Raw genomic sequence first — 24,373 nt, 5'->3', positions numbered from 1 at the left:
CAACTTTATAAGCATGGTTGATTATTGCTGTCTGCCAGGAAATTAAAATCAAAAGTGTGTGAAATTTTATGATTTTAATTTTACTATACATTTATATCAGGATGCAAAATACACAATTTTGTTGGAAATGACACATGAAAATTCTTCTTCTAGATATTTAGAAGAAGAAAAAATAGCTCACCTGAGCCAAATGCTCAAGTAAGCCTCTTTATCACAATGTGTCCGGGAACTTTTTTAACATTCTGAACTTCTTCAGAACCGCTGGACCAATGCAACTTCATATAAAACATCCTTGGGTAAAGGAGGTTTAAGTTTGCTGAAATGAAGGAACATGATCACTTGAACCCTGAGATAATAATCAAGAAAAGCTAAAAATAGTGTGGGGTCATTTTCTCCTCAAGAACCACGAGACCAGAAAAGTAAAACATTTTCATGAAAACTTCATTAACGTTTCCTAACTTAGTTTAGATTCAGTTTCTTCAAATCATTGTTCCGGGGGGTAGAGTGGGGCCAGAATAGGGGATCAAAGTTTTTTATGGGAATATGCAGAAAATCGATTAAAACAAAGTTGTTTTCAAGAGTGACAGGACTACACTAAATCATATCCAATATTTGATCATCATTAAAATTTCAGAAGGACAGACAGCCAAGACAAAAACAATATGCCCCCCCCCCCTCCAACTTTAGTAAAAATCTTGAATTCTCACTACTTGGGAACATTTGCATTTGGATGAAAAGTGAAGATAATGAACAGTGATCAATCTCATAACTCCTATAATCAATACAAAATAGAGAATTGGGCAAACACGGACCACTGGGCACACAGGAGGTGGGATCAGGTGTCTAGGAGGAGTAAGCAGTAAGCATCCCTTGTCGACCGGTCATATCCGCAGTGAGCGCTATGTATTAATCAGGTAAACGGAATTATCAGTAGTCAAAATCAGTGCCACGAACGGCCTACCAATCGGTATGGAACACGTCAGACAGCATTTGACCTAATGATAGGTTATATATATATATATATATATATATATATATATATATATATATATATGAAATTGTAAAGTACGGTACACATGTACCGTTATTTTACTTCTAATTAATTTTGACTATTACGTTTTACAACCGTCAAACGTAGCGTTAAATGAATTCATGTAGTTTGAATGAAATTGACTATGAGCTGGAATTATCTGGCCTGGAGGTTATAAAACTTTTACTGTTCTCATACTCAAACCCAGCCATTTTTGTTTTGATTGATTAATGGTGTATTTTTTATTGATTAACGTCCCTCTCGATAATTTTTCACTCTTATGGAGACGTCATCATTGCCGGTGAAGGGCTGCAAAATTTAGGCCTATACCCGGCGCTTATGGCCTTTGAGCAGGGCAAAATCTTAATCGTGCCACACCTTCTGTGACACGGGACCTCTGTTTTGCGATCTCATCCGACAGACCACCCCATTTCATTCTAACTTTCACTTTTGAGTATGAGTGCGATTTAGAGAACGGAGTTTGAATATGAAAACGTGCTCTAAAAGTTTTATAATCCCAGGTCAGACGTTACAATTGTGAGAAAAACATGTTAATGACTATTATGATCTATTAAACTGCCCAGCTGTGGTCTTACTAAACTTTTACGAGGTCGGAATATCGCTAATCAACACAGATAACGATGCATGACTAACAACTCAACTTTATGACAAATGGGATGATTTCAGCTTGTCTATTGTCAACGTCCCATATTTATGTAGGACCATTCTATTATCACTTGCATACGGTGTGTATATAAGCTCAACTGATTCGATACGCAAGAGCTTTTTCTATGTATTGTCAGTTTTAAATCGAGGTAATCTACTGACAAACAAGTTGGTGATACAAAGATTTCACAATTCTCGTTTAAAGTCAACATTTCAGAAATTGTATGGTCGTTAAACGATCTAGTTTGCCAATACAACCTATAATTGGATCAAATGCTGTCATTTTTCATATCGATTGTTAGACCGTTCGTAGCACACTGATTTTGACCACAATAACTCCTTTTACCTGATCAAGATATAGGGCTCACGGCGGGTGTGGTCGGTCAACTGGGGATGCTTACTCCTCCTACGCATCTGACCCCACCTCTCGTGTGCCCAGTGGTCCGTGTTTGCCCAACTATCTATTTTGTATTGCTTATAGGAGTTATGAGATCACTTTTAGTTATCTTCACCTTTCATCCAATATGAATGAATGAAAATTATTCAATGTTAATGTCATGCACATGCTTCTCCTGACGTTCGATGCAGATCCTGTTATTCATGGCTACTTTGTTATAGCTTTCTGACAAAATGTTGTAAAAGTGTTCAAATGAAAAAAAAAAGAAGCTAAATCGATTTTATTTCAAAGTTATCAAAGTTTGTAATGAAGATTGGATTTATATATTACTGTATTATTGTTTTTCAAAATTTCTTGCTAACATTAGCGCAATGATTTTATGGAATGACAAACTATCTGTTACAAAATAGTTGCAAGGCAGGCATTCTTATAAAGGGACATATCAAAGTAATTGTTATGCAAGGTAAGGCATGATTTATAATATGAATGTATGACAATTTTTGTTACATTGATGCCATGCATAAGGAACATAAACTATAAATAATAAGACAGAGATTCTTCACATGAAACAAATAAGGTTATTACAGTTAGCGTGAAGATTCAGAATACAAATTTGCATCATCTTTGATTTTTTTTCACTAACATAATATACATAGTATTCAAAATTGTTAAATCTATGTCCACGCTTGTAAAGTGTTAAAAAAGAAAAACACACACAAAGCGGAATACACGGAGTTACATATTTTGTAGTTTGTTGGAATAAAAAAACATCAACTCGAAATGTTTCAGCACAAGATACTTTTACACAGCGTTTCTTGTTTCGTATTGACTTCCAAAGTCCACACACCTCAGCATTGATTTCACTAAGCGTTAGCATATACCATATCGTTCTGCAGGAAGTCAGCGACGGCGTCGTAACAAAACTGATACTCCTCCTGAAATAAAAGCACCACTGATAATTGCTATATACGATTGTAAAATATTTGTAGGTACATCAGGATTAACATTTTTGTCGGGACTTGTTACCAAATTAGAAATGAACTCAGGTCTCCGGATCTGAATCAGTCGTGTTAAGGTGAAAATATCCACTTCCTTATCCATGGTCAGCTGTTCTAGTGCATTGTAAACAACACAAAATGATCCACAACGTCTTGCACCATCACTGAAATTTCAAGGATCTTGTCAAAAAACCAATCCGAGTGCATTTTGCTTATGTTCGACAAAGAAATCGTGCCTGCTATGAGTTAAAAAATATTCTACACAAAAGTGTAAATCAGAGATTGCAGGGGTAGAGATGAAAACGATTATTTGTATTTAGAGGTAGAATTGTAGCATATTCCTTTTAAAGATGATTTTGATATCCCTCGCTACGATGGTATTAAGGTAGGGGTTCTATAGACGATTGCTTCACATCCCTGAGGTCCTAGATTTGATTGTCGATCTCTACGTGGTACCAAAAACCTGCGTTTAACATAGGCAATGACTGTCCCTGTGCCGAACGCTCAGTGTTAGTATATACATCACCGGTATCTAGGATATTACTTTACAATGGAGGTCCGTAGGCGATCGTAGGAAATGAAACCCATTAACATGTTCGGCATTGCACGAATAACCCATTACCTCTCTATACCAGTGAAATTTTATCGAATGGGACGTAAAACAACACAGAAAAAGGAAATCACGTAACTATCCTAGAACTATTCACACGGTTCATTTTTATGATGTATGATATTTATGGCATATCACGTTTCGGGTTAATGGGTTGACGTTGTGTTAATATATTGACTGTTTGAACTTTGAAAGTTTGCTTTAAGCGTTATGTGTTGATTACTAATTTCGGATCTCAGAAATAAAAACTAATAAGACTTTTAAATAAAAATACCTAGAAAGAAGAAGTATTTTGGCGTCAGGATAAGTCTTCTCTTCCATTTTTGCCTCCTTAATCAAGTCAATCAAGACTCGTCGACTGTTCGTGTCATTTTCTCCTAACCTCTTTGTGCATTCAAGTACCGATAGACGAATGTCGCTACCTTTCTAAGTAACATCAAATGGACAAGTAGTATAAATTATCATTCGTATACCTTAAATTTGGCAAACATGTTTATTTTTATTTTCTATATATATATATATATATATTGTGAATTACCTTCGAGTGAAGAACAATGCTGGTTTTGATGATGTTTGTCATTCTAACACATTCCGAAAATTTTGTGACAAACTCTCCAATAGTTTTGTCTTCGTTTTTTGTCGGGAGCCAAAGGGAAGACTGTAGAAATGTAATACGATATTGACAGTTTTATTGATCGTGAATAACAAAGGTGAGATAATATAATCAATGTAATGTACAATGAAATAAAAAAACAATGTGGTCTCGGGTTTGATAATGAATAGTTGAAATTTCATAAAATTTTATTTTGTATCTTTGCACAAATTTAAAGAAACTATTTCTTTTCCCAATAGCTATTTACATTCATTGCATTAAAAAGCAAAAACAATTTATTTAAGGTCTACTGTTGAAAATATAGAAAAAAAAAGTTCTTCAGTGCTAGAAGATAGATGGCATTGTATCCACTTTACCGATGGGAATTCCCGCAATGGATAAAAGGAAACAACAACTGGAGCATAAACACCTTTCACAAGTTTCAGGAAGTCCTCTGTATAATCCGGAAGTGGATATTGTGCACTTACGAAACAATCGTTCCTTGATAGCGACTGAAAATGTAATACTATGAACATAGTTAACAACGAAAATTCTAATAAATCCCCAAAACAATAGCAAATCCAGAGAAAAGCAAACACGGACCCCTTGTAAACACTAAAGGTCTAGGAGGAGTAAACATCCCTATTGACCAGTCATACCCACCGTGAGCCTTCTGGGTTTTTTTAAGGAAATGGTCAGATACTGGGTTTTGGATACAAAAAACTGTTCCCTCGCCATATATTAAAGCAAAATGTTATGGATACACAAATAACATCTGAAAACCTGATGAACCTCCTCAGTGTAGGCACTGACTTAATTATGTTCACTCATGTATTGATTTGAGTCCATCATTCAGATTTAACACTCACGCGACATGTCATAATGTGTTACTAGTCACTTTGTATATAAATAAACCATTCACGACGGAAAGAATACCTTATTTACTGTACATTTAGAAATTCTAGATATTAAAGTTTAAAAAAAAATCATTTTGGCGAGTTTGATCAAAACATACATATTTTACCTGAACATAAATTGCATTGTAATAGGTTCCTTCACACATGTATGCATCAACTGTAATGGGTAACACATAAATCAAACCAACATAAAACATCCAACATTAAATCTCCTTTCAAAATTTGCCGTACAATTTGTAACTAATGCAAAACACTCAACAATAATCAATTCTCGAATTAAGTAACAGACGAAATGTCTAAATGCAATTTATAACCCATACAAAACATTCAACAATAATCAGGTATCGAATCAAACGATGCTTTAAAATGGAGTCTATGACTCATACAAAACATATACATGTAGGACTCAATTTCTTCTCGAACTATGCTATATGCTTAAACATCTGAGCACGATATGAAAAAAAAAATCCAATTACTCTAAGTAACGCATTGCCCCCATATATAAAATGGTAGCTCGTGGAGGTTCCAATGAAATTCCTTATCCAAAAGATTAATATGATTAATAGTCATAATTCGTTTGGATGATGATATAAGGATGCGTTTTTACCACACTCTACCCCTTCAATTAACACTTGATGTCCTCAAATTTTTATCATTATGATCTTGATTTATCCTGATAATTACCAGGCAGTACATTTGGAGTTAAATTTGCTCCCTTATTCTGGAGTCCGTGTTCGTAATCATCATCCGTATAATTCTTCTTCAGTGACAACAATTCCTAAATCAATGAAGAAATCAAGATAATTAATAACATTTTATTTGTAATCAAGATTCAAAATGAATTGTTTGTATCTAAACACCAAACCTCATATTCTTTCGATAATGGCGATTTGTTGGCCACTTCTCCGAGATTCATGTAGCAGGAATGTTCCTGGTATTCTTGTAGAAATCTCTCCTCCTTAATTGCCCTGGATTTTCCTCTCAACGATTCCAGTAATGCCATGTAGACAATTCTGTATTGATCCTGCAAAATTATGTAATGGTCACTCTATCATGTAAGATATAATGAAGTCCGGTAGTGGGACATGTAAATCTGGCTAAACACCAACTCCATATATATCTAATTATAAATCGTCTTTAGACACGATAAAAAATAACACTTATTAAGTCTTTCAAACCGTATATAGCGTCCCATTTAGCGTAACAGTATTGACAGAAATACATGTATTCCATTATCATCTGCATATGGTGTTTATATATCTCAACTCATTCGATATGCAAGAGTTTGTTCTGCGAGGTAAGCTACTGACAAAAAGGTTGATGGTACAAGGGTTTCAACAGTCTCGATTCAAGTCAGCATTACGTAAATTCTATGGTCGTTATAACGATCTAGTTCGTCAATACAACCTATCATTGGGTCAAATACTGTCTGACGTGTTCCATACCGATTGGTAAGCTGTTCTTGGTACACTGATTTTGACTGCGGATAACTCCGTTTACATGAACAGGATATAGGGCTCACGGCGGGTGTGACCGGTCGAAAGGGGATGCTTACTCCCCCTAGACACCCGATTCCACCTCTGGTGTGTCCAGTGATCCGTGTTTACCCACCTATCTAATTTGTATTGCTTGTAGGAGTTATGAGATTAATCAATGTTCGTTATCTTCACCTATCATGTATAGAATACAGAATTTCAAAAAGATGATTTTACATTTCCTTGAATCATGTTCATTCTGTCATTCCGCATTATTTCCAGATACTCCTGCACATTTATCTCCCCTGTTTTCTCGAATTTCTTGTAGAGGACGTCTAAAGCAATATACGTTCCTGTTCGTCCTATGCCGGCACTATTGATAACATCAAAAAAGGAAAGAAAGACTTTTGAATTTGCTTTTCAAAACGTTTTACTTTAATTTGTTTTCGAAGTGGAAACGCTTTTAAATAATGAGTTAACATACGCTTGAAGGTAGTGTATGATAAATAATAGCTGTAGATCACCGGGAAAATACAGTCTACTCCACTTATGTTGAAGTCGCTTATATTGAACTATCTGCTATATTGAAGTAAACCCCTGTTAACATTAAGCATACAACTTAACATCATCTTTAATCAACTTTGGATATAATGAACAATTCAGGCCAGTCCCTTGAAATCCAATGTATCCGGAGTAGACTGCATTTGGACAGGGCAGAGAACAAAATCATTTTAAGCTGTAAGATTTCGGGTCACACGGGGCTTTAATGAATATTTGAAGGTATGAATAAACACAAGTATAGTGGAAAATAGGTGAGGACATTTTTTAATGTTAAATTCATGAGGCAACGATGTAAGGATACAGCAATATAAAGCCTTAACCTTGCACTTATGTTCTGCACCGTAAATCGAAAAATCCAAAGTTCCTATAAGGGGGGATCTGTAACTTTGTGACCCGTCCCAATATTATCCCAGAAAGCTACAGACCTGCAGCAACAAAATGAAAGAATATTCCCACTTAAAAACAAAACCCATGCATACTTTGTATATCTACACAATAACGAAGTTTACTGACTTTGAGGGCATAAAACTAGGGTTGTCTAAAACGAATTCATGTACAAGGACCTTTGGAGTTTACACCTGTCAGTTAGATGATAAAAACACAGGACGAAATTATGTCATTCAGTAAACTCAAAGGTGACTAAATGGTTACTGAAATATGATTGAATGGAAAAGTTATGTCATTTAGTCACCTTTTCAAAACTTTCAGTCGACAGTTTCATCCGGTGATATCATTAGTGCATTGTAAAAATAATTCATTGTGTGAGCACAGAGTGATTACTGGTTTACCTGCAATGTACCAGAGTGTACTTGCCAGAACATTGTTCTGATTTGGTCATCACCTGACGATGGAACAACACGATACTCAGTGGGTTTGGGACTCCGTGGTCCGGCCATTGTGTGTAGTGGAACATGTAAACATCACGCTCAGATTTCTCCTTATAAATATTAGAGTATACAGATTATTATAGCGAAGTTAAACGTCACGTTCAGATTTCTCCTTGTAAATGTTAGAGTTTATAGATTGTTCTAGCATAGGTATATGACTATATATCTGTATAACTCAGTTGTTTATAGTACGGAAAGGATCAAATTACACACCAAGTTACTTGTTACATGTTATAAATGGCTTGGGTTTAGAAAAATCATTCCATTTTTAGCATACACATATATCATGTATTAACAAATAAGGAATCACTAATCATCATAATTCTACATTTTAAAAATATATTCTTTCTACCTTGATCATTGAAATGATATTAACACTTACGGAAATGCTCTGGATCCGAAATTGTCGGACGGTATGATTTGCATAAATATTCTCCTCTTGGTGGCGCACGTTAATATCTCCATTTTGAATTTTGTCATTTGCAGATGGCCAGTAGAGGGCGCATTTTGTCTTTTATATATGAATATAAATGATCAAAATCAAATGGAAATACATTTGTAATACTTGTTTTACATACATGTATCTGGAAAGGATGAGAAAATCATATCAATAAAATGAATCAATGCGATATAAGTAATAATTTATCTATCTTTTGCATGTATCTATCTACATCTATCTATCTATCTATTTATCTATCTATCTGCCGGTCTCTATCTATTATCCTTTTGAATGAAGATACTTATTCTATTATTTACTACAATTAATTTGGCAGATATATAGATTTGTAGAAATTCTAATTGTAATAAAATTCTTATAAAAGCAAAGACACCTGTATTACCATAGTAAATATAAAAGCTTGACATACATGCTTAAAGTCTGTATAACCTTAACAAATCAACTTGGGGTCGTTTATTGTTAATAAAGTCATACGAGGTGTCATAAACGTATACTCTAAAAAAAAACAGTTTCAGTAAAATGGGATTTTTTGGTTTCGGTTTTAAATCTACATGGACATTATCCCCAAACTCCAAAAACCTCTTTTTGTTTTGTGTTACCAACATTATTTAATGCGAATATGCACCATTTTACATATATTTATATATGGTTGTCCTGTTGTGATGTATGAAATGAAGATATTACAGATATTACATACAGTGTACATATCGACATGCTTGATATACCTTAGCCCCCTCCTTGATATTCGTTAGACAAACGATAATAGTCACCCTCTCCTGCCAAACCATCCTCCAGAAGTCGGTTATTGTTTTCGTCTTGGGTCCTGTATGGAAGTAACGAATAGCAATATCATTGTTACATCTATTTTCAAATTTCAAAATGAGGTCAAATGGACAAAATAATGGTAATCCTACCCTGTGTGGCTATATACGTTCTTTTTCCCTGAGCATTCTACATAATAATAATAATAATAATATATATATATATACATATATATATATATATATATATATATATATATATTTATATATATACTTCACATTTTATTATGAAAATATAAAAGAATACAACTGTGGAAAAGCTCTCTGCATAATTAGTTTTGCAGATCATGTGAATTTACCCCATAGTTCCATTATTATATACCCCATAATTCAAACAAACCAGTCACTTAATTGACGTAATACATTTGATCAAACGACTTAAACGTTCGGTAATTTTGTATGTGAAATTTTGTGCTTGATGTTTTTAACTAAACTGAACCTTACCTGGATGAAATTAGCATTTATATAGTCGGATTCCGTTGGGCTGGCTGTTTTAAGGACAACGCGGGAATGGTCATCTATTAACGATAAATATTGTTACTACACACTGAAACCAGTTACGAACAAGCATAAACATAACCTTTAAACGAGCTGCTTTATAATATCAAAACATTAATAACTAGGCTAATATGTGTGTGTGATTACTTCACCTCACGCACTCACATCACAGTGGTGATTTCACATATCATACTAGAACATAATGAACTTTGATTTGAATATAGTAATAGTACATCCCAAAGATACATTAACATTTAAGAATCAAAACGTCTAAATTAATTGACATTTTCTTGTATCAATTATCTTATATTATATCTTTAATAAAAAACCCACAGATAACTTCTAATCATTGCAATTAATGAGGATAAAATGATTAACACAGATGGTGCACCGTCTTACATGGAAATGTTGTTGTGTATCGATTTTTGGAAGTATTTTCCGATTTTTTGGCTTCATTGCATGGATGCAGTTCACCTTTGGGTACTTTCTAGAAAGACAAAAAAAGGTTGTAAAAGAAAATAATAAGAAATTGCATTTGTAGACAAGAACACATATTTTGAAATGTTGCCTTTTAATCATACATTGTAGCTTGCAGAAATGATTTGATCGATGTAGATGTGTTTTACTGTGTTAGATTGAATAACACTATATATCTTAGATCATTTGCTTTTAAATATAACATAAATGACGATGCAACCCATATAGATAGGTTTCCATGTGCTACAAAGATCAATCCCAAACATTGTGTAGTCGTAAATTACGTTGTAGAATCACACCGTAACAATGTGAATAAATGATAAAACAGCACTGTGACCCAGCTATATTTCCTGTTTCCATTCATTACAAACTTAAAAGAAAACTTAGCAATTCGTGGCGATGTCATCATGGGTCAAAACAAACCCATACTATAGCGCAGCAGAATGTACTAACAAAAGACAAATGATTAATAAGATTCAATAAGGTTTATTTACAATTAATAAATGAAAGAAAATTGTAACAATAGTAAACTACTAACTTACGGTAATTGAACATTAAATCCGAACAGAATCTACACAAACAAAAATAGTAATTCCAAAATCTTAGTTCCCAGTATAATAAAAATTCAAAATGCATAGAAAGTGTCTAGACATAGCTTTGTTTTAAATCAGAGTTTTCCACTGTATTTATGATAGGAATTAATTTTCTAGTACAATCTTGAAAGACAATGATGCAACCATTACGTCATCTTTCTGCTAAACATGAGCTCTAGAGCAATCTAGGTCACAAGTGTAAATGAAGTGCAAGGAAATATATTATGTGTATGCACAACATCGTTAAGTTCGGTTTACGTCATCAGCTGTACATGGCGCTTAGAGACGTTGCATTGCTTCATGGGAACGGTTTTAAGGTATCTTCCCTAAAGATCCATGACTTCCATTTCCAAACACTGAGGGTTGAGTTGAACAAAACTATCGATTAAATATGAAATGACCAATGTTCGATCAGGACTTGATCTCTTAATTAAGAATTGAATGCTCTAACCACAACATTATCTTATCCAGACCATCTAATGAAATACTGTAATATCATGTGAAAATATGAAGATAACAAACAGTTACCAATCTCATAATTCCTATAAGGAATATAAAGTTAAGAGTTCGGCAAACACGGATCCCTAGATATACCAGGTGTGAAATCGGGTGCCATTGTATGATATCAATAATGGTGGGGATAGTTGATAGAAAAATAGATAGAAAGAGAGACAGAAAGCGAGAGATGGACACATCACTTCAAGTTCTCAACTCACCGAATATTCCTCTTTAAAGAGTGCATTTCCGTTTGCAGACATGAAGGTGATCTTTTTTTGCAAGTCCATCACAGTTATGGTTTTTGGACTGATGGCCGGTGTTTCCCGAACTGGGTTGTCCAGACCATTTATTTCTATCTCTTCATAATCTTGATGGACTGAAAAATATCATGTAGAAGTTCTTTCAATGGAAACCATCTGAAAAATGGAATACATTTTAATACAGATAAACCGTGTATAGTGAGCTCGGGGTTTGCTCTGATCGCGGAAAGATCGAATCTAAGGTCTCGTAATATACCGTGAAATGGGTTTCAAGGATACTGCATTGAGGTTGCTGAAAATATCAAGGGAAATATATTCTACCTGCAACATGAACTTAGCAACATGTTGGTTGTCTTCAGAATGGATTTTTTTCCTTTTTACCACGATCCCGTTACGACCATATATTTCGAGGAAGTCATCGAAATCATGGCAGGGACTTCTTTCAGTTTGAAGGGGCCTTTTTATCAACGATTGATTGTACATTTATTTTTCATATAAAATAATTCGTATTACAATGTATCATAAGATGAATTTGGTATTTGCTATAAACAGCAAGATTCAAAGCTAGAAATATTATGGTCATGTAAAGCATTGGGTTTCACACATTTCATGCTTAATGACTTCTCATTGACTTTAAATTACCAAAGTTGGAAATACATACATATCAAACGTACATTTATATACTTCACCATTTGAATTCAGCTTGGTTGAAAAATGTTCTCCCTCCTCTGATTTCTTTCTCTTTATGTCTCTTTTTCGTCTGCACAACAACACAACAATGTACTTTTTATTTGGAAAGTGCAATGTACATTATTCTAAAGCATCATTTGAGTATAAAACATCATATCCAATACAACAATTTTATATTCCGTAACTCTGTTCGATTTATAAAAAAGATATCCATAAATGTAAATGAGTATATTGAAATGATACCGTAAGATGATGACTACTATGGTGAGGATAATCAGTGTAAGAGTGAATACTGTACTAAGCGACCCAGCCAGAACACCAGAGTCAGTTGTATCACCGTCTGCGTTGGATCCCACAAATTTGTTATCCGAAACTAAAAGCAAAATATGCATTTGTTTTCATAATCAGCATTTTTGAAAAGGAAGATCAATGTTAAAATGCAAAATCAAATTTTTTTCACGACCTACCGATATTTTTATCGCACTTCTCTCCGTTGAATGACGTTTCACACCCATTTGAACAAGTCCCGTTAAATCTGTTACACGTTGTGTTGTCAGCACAGTTCCCACTACACGCCTCTATGCAATCTTCCCCATACCATCCGTTTGTACATTCTTCATGAAATATTAAGTATAAATAAATACAACAATGCTTGTAACCTCATGAAGTGTAAATACATATTTCAAAAGATGAAATACTTTCATTCTAATAGTTAATAGCTAATACGATTTTCATGCAAAGTTAATATTTTCATCTTTGTTGAAGTTTAATTCACGTTCTATTTTCAATTTGACTTTGGATAATATTTCAGTTCTAAATTTAATTACGAGGCATGTACATAATTATACATCCAACAGAATCGCACGTGTATGCATGTAATATTTTGAATGATATGTACTTATTGGCTGGCCACAAAATGCCGCAAATTCAGTAGGAACGTTAAGGGTTCATTTTTATGATTAATTTAAAGATTACCTGTTGAGCAGTTAAATCCCATCCATCCAACAGCACACCCATGTGTACAGTTACCGTATCTGTGATCACATGACTGGTCTTTACAGTTCTCATTGCATTTTTCAGAGCAGTTTCTTCCAAACACGCCAGATTCACAGGCTTGAATACGTAAGATTGAAGATATCAGTCTTCATAAAACGTAAAACGTAATTCTGTAAAGGACCACTTCTATTTGCGATAGTCCACAGTGATAATATTTAGGATGCAAAATGCATTATGTAAAACTTAAACAGTACCAATTTTAATGCACCAGAAGCGCATTTCAACAAATAATGTCTCTTCAGTGATGTTCAAGCCGAAATATTGGAAATCCGAAAAAACAATAAACTTGCAAGAGCTAAAAAGAAAAACAGAGTGCCAAAGACTGGAGTCAACTTCGTTTAAGTATTAGAGCTATGCATGAGGGCAATAATCCTTAATTTTGAAATGAATTTCTAAATTTTATTATACCATACCATTTCAATATTCTGCAAAAGCAGACAACTAGAGACAATTAATAATCCTGCATATGAAAAGGTGAAAATAATAGATAACAATTTCATCGATTCTAATAGAGAATACACGCTCAAAATAAACAGCACCACAGAGTCATCCACATCGTCTTCGTTGTTAGATATTTTATTAAACATAGAAGGTAACGTTAAACCGACAACTACTGAAGTAACTTTATGACAAATAGAATGACTTCAGCTTCTCCGTCGTCAACGTTCCATATTTATGTTGCAATATTCCATTATCACCTCAACTTTGTCCTTACACAAAGGTTTGTTTTGCGATTGTACAGTTTTAGAATAGAAGCATACTGCTGACAAACAAGTTGATGTTGCAGGGGTTTCATCGGTCTCATCAGCATATATATTGTCGTTATAACGACCTAGTTTGTCAATACAACCTGTCAATGTGTCAAATGTTGTCTGATGTGTTTCACATCAATTGTTAGACCGTTCTTTACACACTGAATTTAACTATGGATTACTCAATTTCCCTGATCGGGATATCCGGCTCACGGCGGGTGTGACTGATTGACATGGGGTGCTCATTCCTGCTTATTTAACCTCTGGCATGTCCATGATTCCGTGTTTGCCCAACTCTTAATTTTGTATTTTTATAGGAATTATGGGAGTGTTCATTGTTCGTTTTATTCACCTTTTTCATTTGAAAGTAGGTAAAGCACCGACCCCTACAAACATCAGAGGTGGGATACGGTGCCTAGGAGAAGTACGTATTCCTTGTTCACTGTGAACATTCAATAATATGTATTAACAGTCAGTCTATGAAAAGTGAAAATAACGAATTGCGATCAGTCTATAAAGAGCAGTCTAACAATTGACATGAGACACGGCTGACATTATCATACCTAATTGTACATTGTACTTTCCAACAACGATCATTAATATCGAATATAGGATTTGGAAAATGCTGACTTGCGGAGAAATATTTGCAACAATAAAAAATGATACAACACTTGGTGTTTCTTAAAAGTAAAGTGAAAGGTCAACTCACTTGATTACTTTGTTGATAATTCAGAAAATAGACACAATCATGAATGATAACATACGTTCATCACATCTTTGACCTGTGTATCCATCGTCACATCCGTTGTCGCACACCCCGTCAACAGCATCACATTTATTGTCAAGACAGGAGGAACATGTGTTAGAGCAGTTTTGACCATAAAATCCTTCCAAACATTCTAGATGAAATATGATGATAAATATAAGATAAGAATGGCATTTCTAAAGAAAACGTTAATTTTTCAGATAATGTATCAACATTAATTCCATAACCCTGTATTTTACGGGAGCAATTTTGTACGTGCTGTAAAAATGAAAATAAATGTACCTTGTGAGCAGTTCGTTTCCATCCAGCCAGGTATACAGCCATAGGTACATTCACCATATATATGATCACACGTCTGGTTTTCGCAATTCTTGCCGCATCGTATTGAGCAATTTTCACCATACCATTTATCGTCGCAAACTTTAAAGCAAATTTGAAATGGTAATCTCATTTTGTTTTATTTCATCAATGTCAGCTTTTTCACTTTTTTGAAATGGTTACGTTAAAAGATCTGCATTGATACGTTCTGAATGATATTTCTAACTTACTTCTATCGCATTTAGACCCAGTGTATCCACTTCTGCATCCATTACTACAGTTTCCATCAACGTGGTTACAATCAGTATCAGCTTTGCAAAACTCACTGCAGGTTTCTGAACAGTTAGGACCATACAATCCCTTATCACAGGCTACAAAAATATACATTGTACATACAACACGGTACTGGTATACATGGTCTTCTAATGATAAAAATATTATGATGTTCTAACTATTATTGATAAAATATATCTCTCCTTTTCTTACTATTGTTGAAAAAAATATCCTCTGTATGTTGCTTTAAATTTTTGTGTCTTAGAGAGATATATGGTTTACCTTGACTACAATTTGATCCTATCCAACCCGGTCTACATCCGTGTTGGCATTTACCCGTGATATGATGACAGGATTCGTTGACACAGTTTGTATTACATTCCATAGAGCAGTTCTTGCCGTACCAGCTATAATCACAACCTTAGAGAAAATGAAGCAAAATTGTCATCTCAGCTTAAAATGTAATTAGAAAAATGAAGTTTTATGATTGAACATTAACATTATGGTATTAAGTATATTATTAATTTGTTTGTTTGTTTGAGATTTCATTTTATTTACGTTCTCTACATAGTTGCCCTTTGTACCCATCCTCACACCCGGAGACACAGACCCCGGTTACATGATCACATGCGTCTGCTAGACAATAAGAGCTACAGCTGGCTGAACAATTCACGCCGTAACGTCCGGTAGAACATACTAATAAAACACAATTCATTATAATAGAGTAACATTTCATTTAAATTGATAAAAATAATACTCTTAGTCTGAACATACACTAGAAAGAGAGATGCTTAAAATTTCATTCGAAAAAGCTAGAGACACAGGGTGGTAATTGTATATTGAATTAAACACGCGTTCTTGAAATGATCCATTTGCTCTTACAATACATGATTCATTTCTCATAATACCTTGACTGCAGTTTGAACCTATCCATCCTGCATTACACCCATCATTACAGTAACCCTCGACATGGTGACAGGAATTGTTTATGCAGTTAATACTACATTTTTCAGAACAGTTCCCTCCATAGAATCCTTGATGACAACCTTTCATAAAATTGGTTAGAATTCAATATTATTTTAAAAATATACCGTGACACATTACAATATAATTTTCCCCATGTACATTAGTTTAAAATTCTACTTGATTTCAGAACAAACGTTTAAGGAAATTTTTGTAATAGAAACTGGAAAAATGTTTTCATTATGATTGATATTTCATACACATTTGCAAAATGGAATCACCATCAAACGTTTTTATCACAATTTGGGTCCTATGGTAGCATGATGATAAACAAACTTTTCAAAGAAAAAAACAACTATGCATAGATCCAGGTAGATGAATAAAATGTCATTCTTGTTCACGAATATTTATGTTTACACATTTGATGGTCCGTGATATAAATATACTACACAGGCAAATAATTTCACGTGAACCCTCCACGTGAAGTTCACATACATTTCATGTGGATTTTACGTGAAAAGTGATTCACGTGAAATTCACGTTAATATATCCACATGGATTGCACGTGAATAACTTTTCACGTGAAATTCACGTTCAAATATTCGCATGAATTTCACGCGAGCAGCAATTCGCGTGAAATCACCTTAACTTTTTCACATGAATTTCAAATGAAAAGCATTTTAGGTTAAATCCATATTCAAAGTTTCACAAGGAAATAATATGAAAAGTGATTCACGCGAATATCTCACGAAAAGATTCACACAAATTTTACGTTAAAGTTATTCATGTAAAATTCACACGAATTTCACGTGAAAAGCGATTCATTTGAAATTTCATATGAAACACGATTAAAGGGAAATATTCACATCAAAATTTGAACACCTCTTGATATATTCAAGCGAAAAAAATTAAATTAAGGTAAAATATAAAAAAAGATATTGAGATAAGCGAATTTAAATCTACACGTGGGCCTAGTTATGAGGTGGTTTTCATGGGATGATCCAGAAAATTTTCTATTTAAGGGTAATGAATTGTAATAAATGTGTACCTTTCTCTCTCCATGGGGGGATTTGAAAGACCCATATTAACACATTAAGAACTAGTTCTAATTGTAACGGGGACCGTTACAGATGTTCCCCAAACCTCCCCCAATTAAAAAGTGATGTCCTTGTGAATGTATAGCAAAAAATCATTTTATTTTAGCCTTTAATTACATGTAGTACGTTCAATATGGTCATTTCAGTACCAAGAAATGAAAGAAAGCGTTGCACGTGCATACACGTGCACGCGTGTATGATTCCGAATTTGTGTTGATGTCGTTCAAGAGGCATTTGTATCATATACCCACAGTATGAATTTCATAACATTTCTACCACATATAAGGAAGTTATAGCGATTTTAAAATCGTCCAATCAGAATTCAGCACACGTGCATGCACGTGCTGAGCAGTAATTCTAACCACAGCAATTTCTAAGGAGTACCAAGACACATCTAAACGCCTAATATCAATATAATTTGATGAAAAACAAAAACGTTATTGTCCTTTAAAAATTGAATATTTGAAAAACGTTGCACGCGCATGCGCGTGTACGTTGGCATTTTTTGTTACACTAATATATACATACACATATTGTATACGTATGCTGTGAATATCATCTCATTCGCTTTATAAATAAGATAGTTACAAATGTTTTAGTATTATCCAATCAAAATGAAGCGCACGTGCATGCGCGTGGGAATTCGTAATTTTGACCATGAAAATCAGTTAAGGGTCTCAATATCTAACTATGATATGAATATCAAGCCATTTCAATGAACAACAAAAAAGTTAGACTGATTCCAAAGTTAGTGTGCAAATTTTGTAATGTACGTGCACGCGCATGCGTGCGCGTGAAGAAAAAATAAATATCATTTTTCATATCTACAAATGATATACTACCATCCTATTTAGGTTTCATATCGATCCCTTTAATATTCTGATTTTCCATTTTTTGTACCAAAATTGCAGTGCACGTGTGCGCGCGTGCATGCACGTGCAAACAAAATGACTATCGCTATGCACATCTACAAACGCTATACTATCATCCTGGAAAGTTTCATATCGATCCCTTTTGTAGTTTCTGAGAACACTACCGGACAAAAAAGTACCGGAGAAAAAGAATAATAACTAGTTCTAATTGTAACGGGGACCGTTACATATGTTCCCCAAACCTCCCCCAATTAAAAAGTGATGTCCTTGTGAATCTATAGCAAAAAATCATTTTATTTTAGCCTTTAATTACATGTAGTACGTTCAATATGGTCATTTCAGTACCAAAAAAAAATGAAAGAAAGCGTTGCACGCGCATACACGCGCACGCGTGTATGATTCCGAATTTGTGTTGATGTCGTTCAACAGGCATGTGTATCATATACCCACAGTGTGAATTTCATAAAGTTTCCACCAAATACAAGGAAGTTATAGCGAATTTAAAATCGTTCAATCAGAATTCAGCACACGTGCATGCACGTGCTGAGCTGTAATTCTAACCACAACAATTTGTAAGGAGTAACAAGACACATTTAAACCATTAATATCAATAGAATTTGATGAAAAACAAAAACGTTATCGTCCTTTAAATATTGAAAAAAAAAAGCGTGTGCGTTGGCATTTTTTTCTTACACCAACATATAGATACACATATTGTCTACATATGCTGTGAATATCATCTCATTCACTTCATAAACAAGATAGTTACAAACGTTTTAGTATTATTCAATCAAAATGAAGTGCACGTGCATGCGCGTGCAAATTGGTAATTTTGACCATGCAAATTAGTTAAGAGTCTCAATATCTACCTATGATATGAATTTCAAGCCATTTCAATGAACAACAAAAAAGTTAGACTGATTCCAAAGTTAGCGTACAAATTTTGTAATGCGCGTGCACGCGCATGCGTGCACGTGCTGACAAAATAAATATTATTTTTCATATGTACAAATGATATACTATCATCCTATTTAGGTTTTATATCGCTTCCTTCAATATTCTGATTTTCCATTTTTTGTACCAAAATTGCAATGCACGTGCGCGCGCGTGCATGCACGTGCAGACAAAATGACTATCACTATGCACATCTACAAACGCTATACTATCATCCTGGAAAGTTTCATATCGATCCCTTTTGTAGTTTCTGAGAACACTACCGGACAAAAAAGTACCGGAGAAAAAGAATAATAATAATAATAATAATAACTAGAAACTCATTACTAGTAATGAGTAGGTCTTCCGTTAGACCACTTCCGGTAAAGAGCTTTCTATTCCTACGAAAATCATTTAAATGTATCAGAAAATGTGCCTTAACAATGAATGAGAAATGTATTGTCGAATTTTTTATTCCTTTCTCGTAACTTCCGGTGACGACCGGAAGTACTATTCAGATGCGTTTTCCTATAAATGACAGCGACTCTTTACTGTCGATATTCCCTGAAAATTTCACGTCTCTATCTGAAAGAGTTCTCAACAAAACGAAGTAGACTAGAGAAAGAAAAAGTAGTAGGTTACTACCGACCGGAAGTCAATTTTGAAAAACAAAATTATCAAAACTTTAGAAGTTGATACTTTTATTAAGACATGTGAAAATCATATGAAAGACTTCAAATATAAGCGAGATTTATGGGGACAAAGAGACGAAAAGTAAAAAGTCATTTTATCAAGAAACCGGAAGTAGTCGTTTTGACTACCGACAGAGTCAATATTCTTTTGACACTTTGAAAGAGAGTTAATAAACTAGTATAGGTTTCAATTTAAAGGAAAAAGTTTGAAATTTGCGATTCTTTCAATCACTTCCGGTGACGACAGGAAGTGAGGGTCGACATGTTCAACCCCCTACTGCACTCTTACAAACGGAGATTGATCATCCCTGAATATTTAATGAACCTATATTTTACCTTTTCGAAGTAAAATGCTGGACAAAATTCCTTTTGAGAAACAGAAAATCGGCCCTATTTTCCGACCGGAAATTAATTTTGTAAAAACAAAAATAATTATAGCAAGGTCATTTCATCAGACATTATTCCTGAAAATATCAAGAAAATATATCCAGACTCGAAGAAATCGGAAAATCGACATTTTTTCAAATACTTCCGGTAGAGACCGGAAGTGACGGATGAAAAAATTGAATGTATGTGTACATTCGACTAATGTTAGTTGATCAACTCTAGAAGTTTCAAGCATCTATCCATATTCATTATTGAGAAAGTGAAAAGACAAGGTTTGAATATGTCCACCCCATATCTCACGACCGGAAGTGAATTTTACAAAAATATTTAAATATACTCTAGACATTTATGGTATCTATAACATATATAAAATTCAAATCATTATCTTGTTTCATGACCGAGATTTATGACACTGAAGAATGAGAGAATGAATAGTCTTTCTTTGATATAACCGGAAGTAGGAAATTCAACTTCCGGTGGGGTCAACATTTTTTAAGAATTAGAACGAGACCTAGAAAACCGATATAGGTTTCAATTTGAAAGAAAAAAGTTTGAAATTTATGATTCATTAATCACTTCCGGTGACGACCGGAAGTGACGGCCGACATCCTTCACCCCCTCCTGCACGCCTACAAAGTGAGATCTATTCACTCTGAAAATTTGGTGACTCTATCTTTTACTGTTTCTGAGAAAAACGCTGTACAACGAAAACAGCTAATAAGCCGTATTTGCCGACCGGAAGTGAATTCTACAAAAATATTTGACGTTACTCTAGACATTTATAGTGACTATAATATATGTAAAACTCAACTCATTAACTAGTTTCATGACCGAGATTTATGGCACTGCAAAATGAGAGAATGAGTGGGCTTTCTTTGATATAACCGGAAGTTGAAGATTCAATTTCCGGTGGGGTCAACATTTTTTGAGAATTAGAACGAGATATGATAAACCAACGTAGGTTTCAATTTGAAAGAAAAAAGTTTGAAATTGATGATTTATTTAATCACTTCCGGTGACGACCGGAAGTGACGGCGACAAAAAATAATACGTGCATGCACCATAGAGAAAATAGATCTATCATCCCTAAAAGTTTCATTCGATTATCTTTAGTGGTTTTCAAGTTTACCCCCGGACAAAGTTTCTTTCAAAAACCGGAAAATCGGACGTATCTGACGAACAGAAGTGAATTTTGAAAAAATGAAAAAAATACCTCGAGGTACCATCGTTGTCTATAACCTGTGAAAGTTTCAGGAAAATCCATCCAGCGGTCTCGGAGACGAAAGGGAAAAAATAATAATAATAATAATAATAATAACTAGAAACTCATTACTAGTAATGAGTAGGTCTTCCGTTAGACCACTTCCGGTAAAGAGCTTTCTGTTCCTACGAAAACCATTTAAATATATCAGAAAATAAGCCTTAACAATGAATGAGAAATGTATTATCGAACCTTTTACTCATTTCTCGTAACTTCCGGTGATGACCGGAAGTACTTTTATTATGCGTTTTTCCATAAATGACAGCGACTCTTTACTGTCTATATTCCCTGAAAATTTCACGTCTCTATCTCAAAGAATTCTCAACAAAAACAAGTAGACTAAAGAAAGAAAAAGTAGTAGGTTACTACCTACCGGAAGTCAATTTTGAAAAACAAAATTATCAAAACTTTAGAAGTTGATACTTTTATTATGACATGTGAAAATCATATGAAAGACTTCAAATATAAGCGATATTTATGGGGACAAAGAGATAAAAAGTAAAAAGGTATTTTATCAAGAAACCGGAAGTAGTTGTTTTGACTACCAACGGAGTCAATATTCTTTTGACACTTTCAAAGAGACTTAATAAACTAGTATATGTTTCAATTTAAAAGAAAAAAATTGAAATTTGCGATTCCTTCAATCACTTCCGGTGACGACAGGAAGTGACGGTCGACATGTTCAACCCCCTACTGCACGACTGCAAACGGAGATTTATAATTTCTGAATAATTGATGAAGGTATATTTTACCTTTTCCAAGAAAATTGCTGGACAAAATTCCTTTTGAGAAACAGAAAATCGCCCATATTTTCCGACCGGAAGTGAATTTTGTAAAAAGAAAAATAGTTATAGCAAGGTCCTTTCATAAGACATTATTCCTGAAAATTTCAAGAAAATTTATCCACCATCTCTCAGAAATCACTGGAAGAAATCGGATAATCGACATTTTTCAAATACTTCCGGTATAGACCGGAAGTGACGGAGAAAAAAATTGAATGTATGTGTACAATGGACTAATGTTAGTTGATCAACTCTACAAGTTTCAAACGTGTATCTATATTCATTATTGAGAAACTGAAAAAACAAGGTTTGAATATGTCCACCCCATATCTCACGACCGGAAGTGAATTTTACAAAAATATTTAAATTTACTCTACACATTTATAGTGTCTATAACATATGTAAAATTCAAATCATTAACTTGTTTTATGACCGAGATTTATGGCACTGAAAAATGAGAGAATGAACAGACTTTCTTTGATATAACCGGAAGTTGGAGTTTCAACTTCCGGTGGGGTCAATAGTTTTTGAGAATTAGAACGAGACCTAATAAACCGATATAGGTTTCATTTTCAAAGAAAAAAGTTTTAAATTTATGATTTATTAATCACTTCCAGTGACGAGCGGAAGTAACGGCCGACATTCTTACCCCCCTACTACACGCCTACAAAGTGAGGTCTATTAAATCTGAAAATTTGGTGACTCTATCTTTTACCGTTTCTGAGAAAAACGATTGACAACGAAAACAGCTCATAAGCCGTATTTGCCGACCGGAAGTAAATTTTACAAAAATATTTGACGTTACTCTAGACATTTATAGTGACTATAATATATGTAAAACTCAACTCATTAACTAGTTTCATGACCGAGATTTATGGCACTGAAAAATGAGAGAATGAATAGTCTTTCTTTGATATAACCGGAAGTTGGAGATTCAACTTCCGGTGGGGTCAACATTTTTTGAGATTTAGAACGAGATATAGTAAACCAAAGTAGGTTTCAATTTAAAAGAAAAAGTTTGAAATTAATGATTTATTTAATCACTTCCGGTGACGACCGGAAGTGACGGCGACAAAAAATATTACGTGCATGCACCATAGAGAATATAGATCTATCATCCCTGAAAGTTTCATTCGATTATCTTTAGTGGTTTTCAAGTTTACCCCCGGACAAAGTTTCTTTCAAAAACCGGAAAATCGGACGTATCTGACGAACGGAAGTGAATTTTGAAAAAATGAAAAAAAATGCCTCGAGGTACCATCGTTCCCTATAACTTGTGAAAGTTTCAGGAAAATCCATCCAACGGTCTCGGAGACGAAAGGGAAAAAAAAAATAATAATAATAACTAGACACGATCTCGTTGCGAGCAACGAGTAGGTCTTCCGTCCGATTTGTTGATGCACTCGGAGTTAAAAAAAAAAGAAGAAAGACAAATGAGTCCCAATTTAGTTTCCGACTTGAAGACACTTTAGATATAATCAATTTTTCATATCATAAGCTTCTGAAGCAAAGTTGCGGTGAAATTCGTTTGAAATTCGACTCTCCAGGCGAGACATAAGGCCCGCGGGCCTATTTCTTGATGTCATTTGTTAGCCCTCTATAGACTCAACAACTTTAGTTCTATATGTCTTTACAAAATATTTACCTGTAAAAAGTTAGTGAGATCGACCGATATCGACAAAAAATCGACTCTACAGGCGAGCCATTAGGACCATAGGCCTATTTCTTGATATCAATCGATAGATCTCGATAAACTGAACAACTTTTGTTCAATATGTCCTTACAAAATATTTA

General features: G+C 34.2%; 1 protein-coding gene across 2 annotated transcripts in view; it reads right to left on the bottom strand.

Moving 5' to 3' along the window:
* Nucleotides 1-1,021: 1,021 nt before the first annotated feature.
* LOC125676360 (uncharacterized) overlaps nt 1,022-24,373 on the bottom strand; it is an 83,275-nt gene continuing 59,923 nt past the window's right edge. The window contains exons 9-34 of one of the 2 annotated variants that reach the window (XM_056158372.1): nt 16,501-16,638; nt 16,151-16,288; nt 15,875-16,012; nt 15,550-15,690; nt 15,284-15,421; nt 15,000-15,134; nt 13,403-13,540; nt 12,895-13,041; nt 12,671-12,800; nt 12,412-12,497; nt 11,696-11,853; nt 10,309-10,396; nt 9,856-9,929; nt 9,505-9,541; nt 9,316-9,413; nt 8,516-8,644; nt 8,035-8,183; nt 6,923-7,058; nt 6,076-6,234; nt 5,895-5,988; nt 5,318-5,367; nt 4,671-4,805; nt 4,240-4,359; nt 3,976-4,127; nt 3,120-3,255; nt 1,022-3,028 (exon numbers count right to left, since the gene is read on the bottom strand). In XM_056158372.1, the coding sequence (XP_056014347.1) occupies nt 2,957-3,028; nt 3,120-3,255; nt 3,976-4,127; nt 4,240-4,359; nt 4,671-4,805; nt 5,318-5,367; nt 5,895-5,988; nt 6,076-6,234; nt 6,923-7,058; nt 8,035-8,183; nt 8,516-8,644; nt 9,316-9,413; nt 9,505-9,541; nt 9,856-9,929; nt 10,309-10,396; nt 11,696-11,853; nt 12,412-12,497; nt 12,671-12,800; nt 12,895-13,041; nt 13,403-13,540; nt 15,000-15,134; nt 15,284-15,421; nt 15,550-15,690; nt 15,875-16,012; nt 16,151-16,288; nt 16,501-16,638 (3,116 nt within the window). In that variant the 3' untranslated portion in view covers nt 1,022-2,956. The remainder of the gene's footprint in view (nt 3,029-3,119; nt 3,256-3,975; nt 4,128-4,239; nt 4,360-4,670; nt 4,806-5,317; nt 5,368-5,894; nt 5,989-6,075; nt 6,235-6,922; nt 7,059-8,034; nt 8,184-8,515; nt 8,645-9,315; nt 9,414-9,504; nt 9,542-9,855; nt 9,930-10,308; nt 10,397-11,695; nt 11,854-12,411; nt 12,498-12,670; nt 12,801-12,894; nt 13,042-13,402; nt 13,541-14,999; nt 15,135-15,283; nt 15,422-15,549; nt 15,691-15,874; nt 16,013-16,150; nt 16,289-16,500; nt 16,639-24,373) is intronic. The other variant, XM_056158373.1, reaches the window with a different exon arrangement.

The sequence above is a fragment of the Ostrea edulis genome, chromosome 3 (assembly GCF_947568905.1).
Source record: "Ostrea edulis chromosome 3, xbOstEdul1.1, whole genome shotgun sequence".
NCBI classification, from domain to species: domain Eukaryota; kingdom Metazoa; phylum Mollusca; class Bivalvia; order Ostreida; family Ostreidae; genus Ostrea; species Ostrea edulis.
This window is presented reverse-complemented; position numbering and strand designations above follow the sequence as displayed.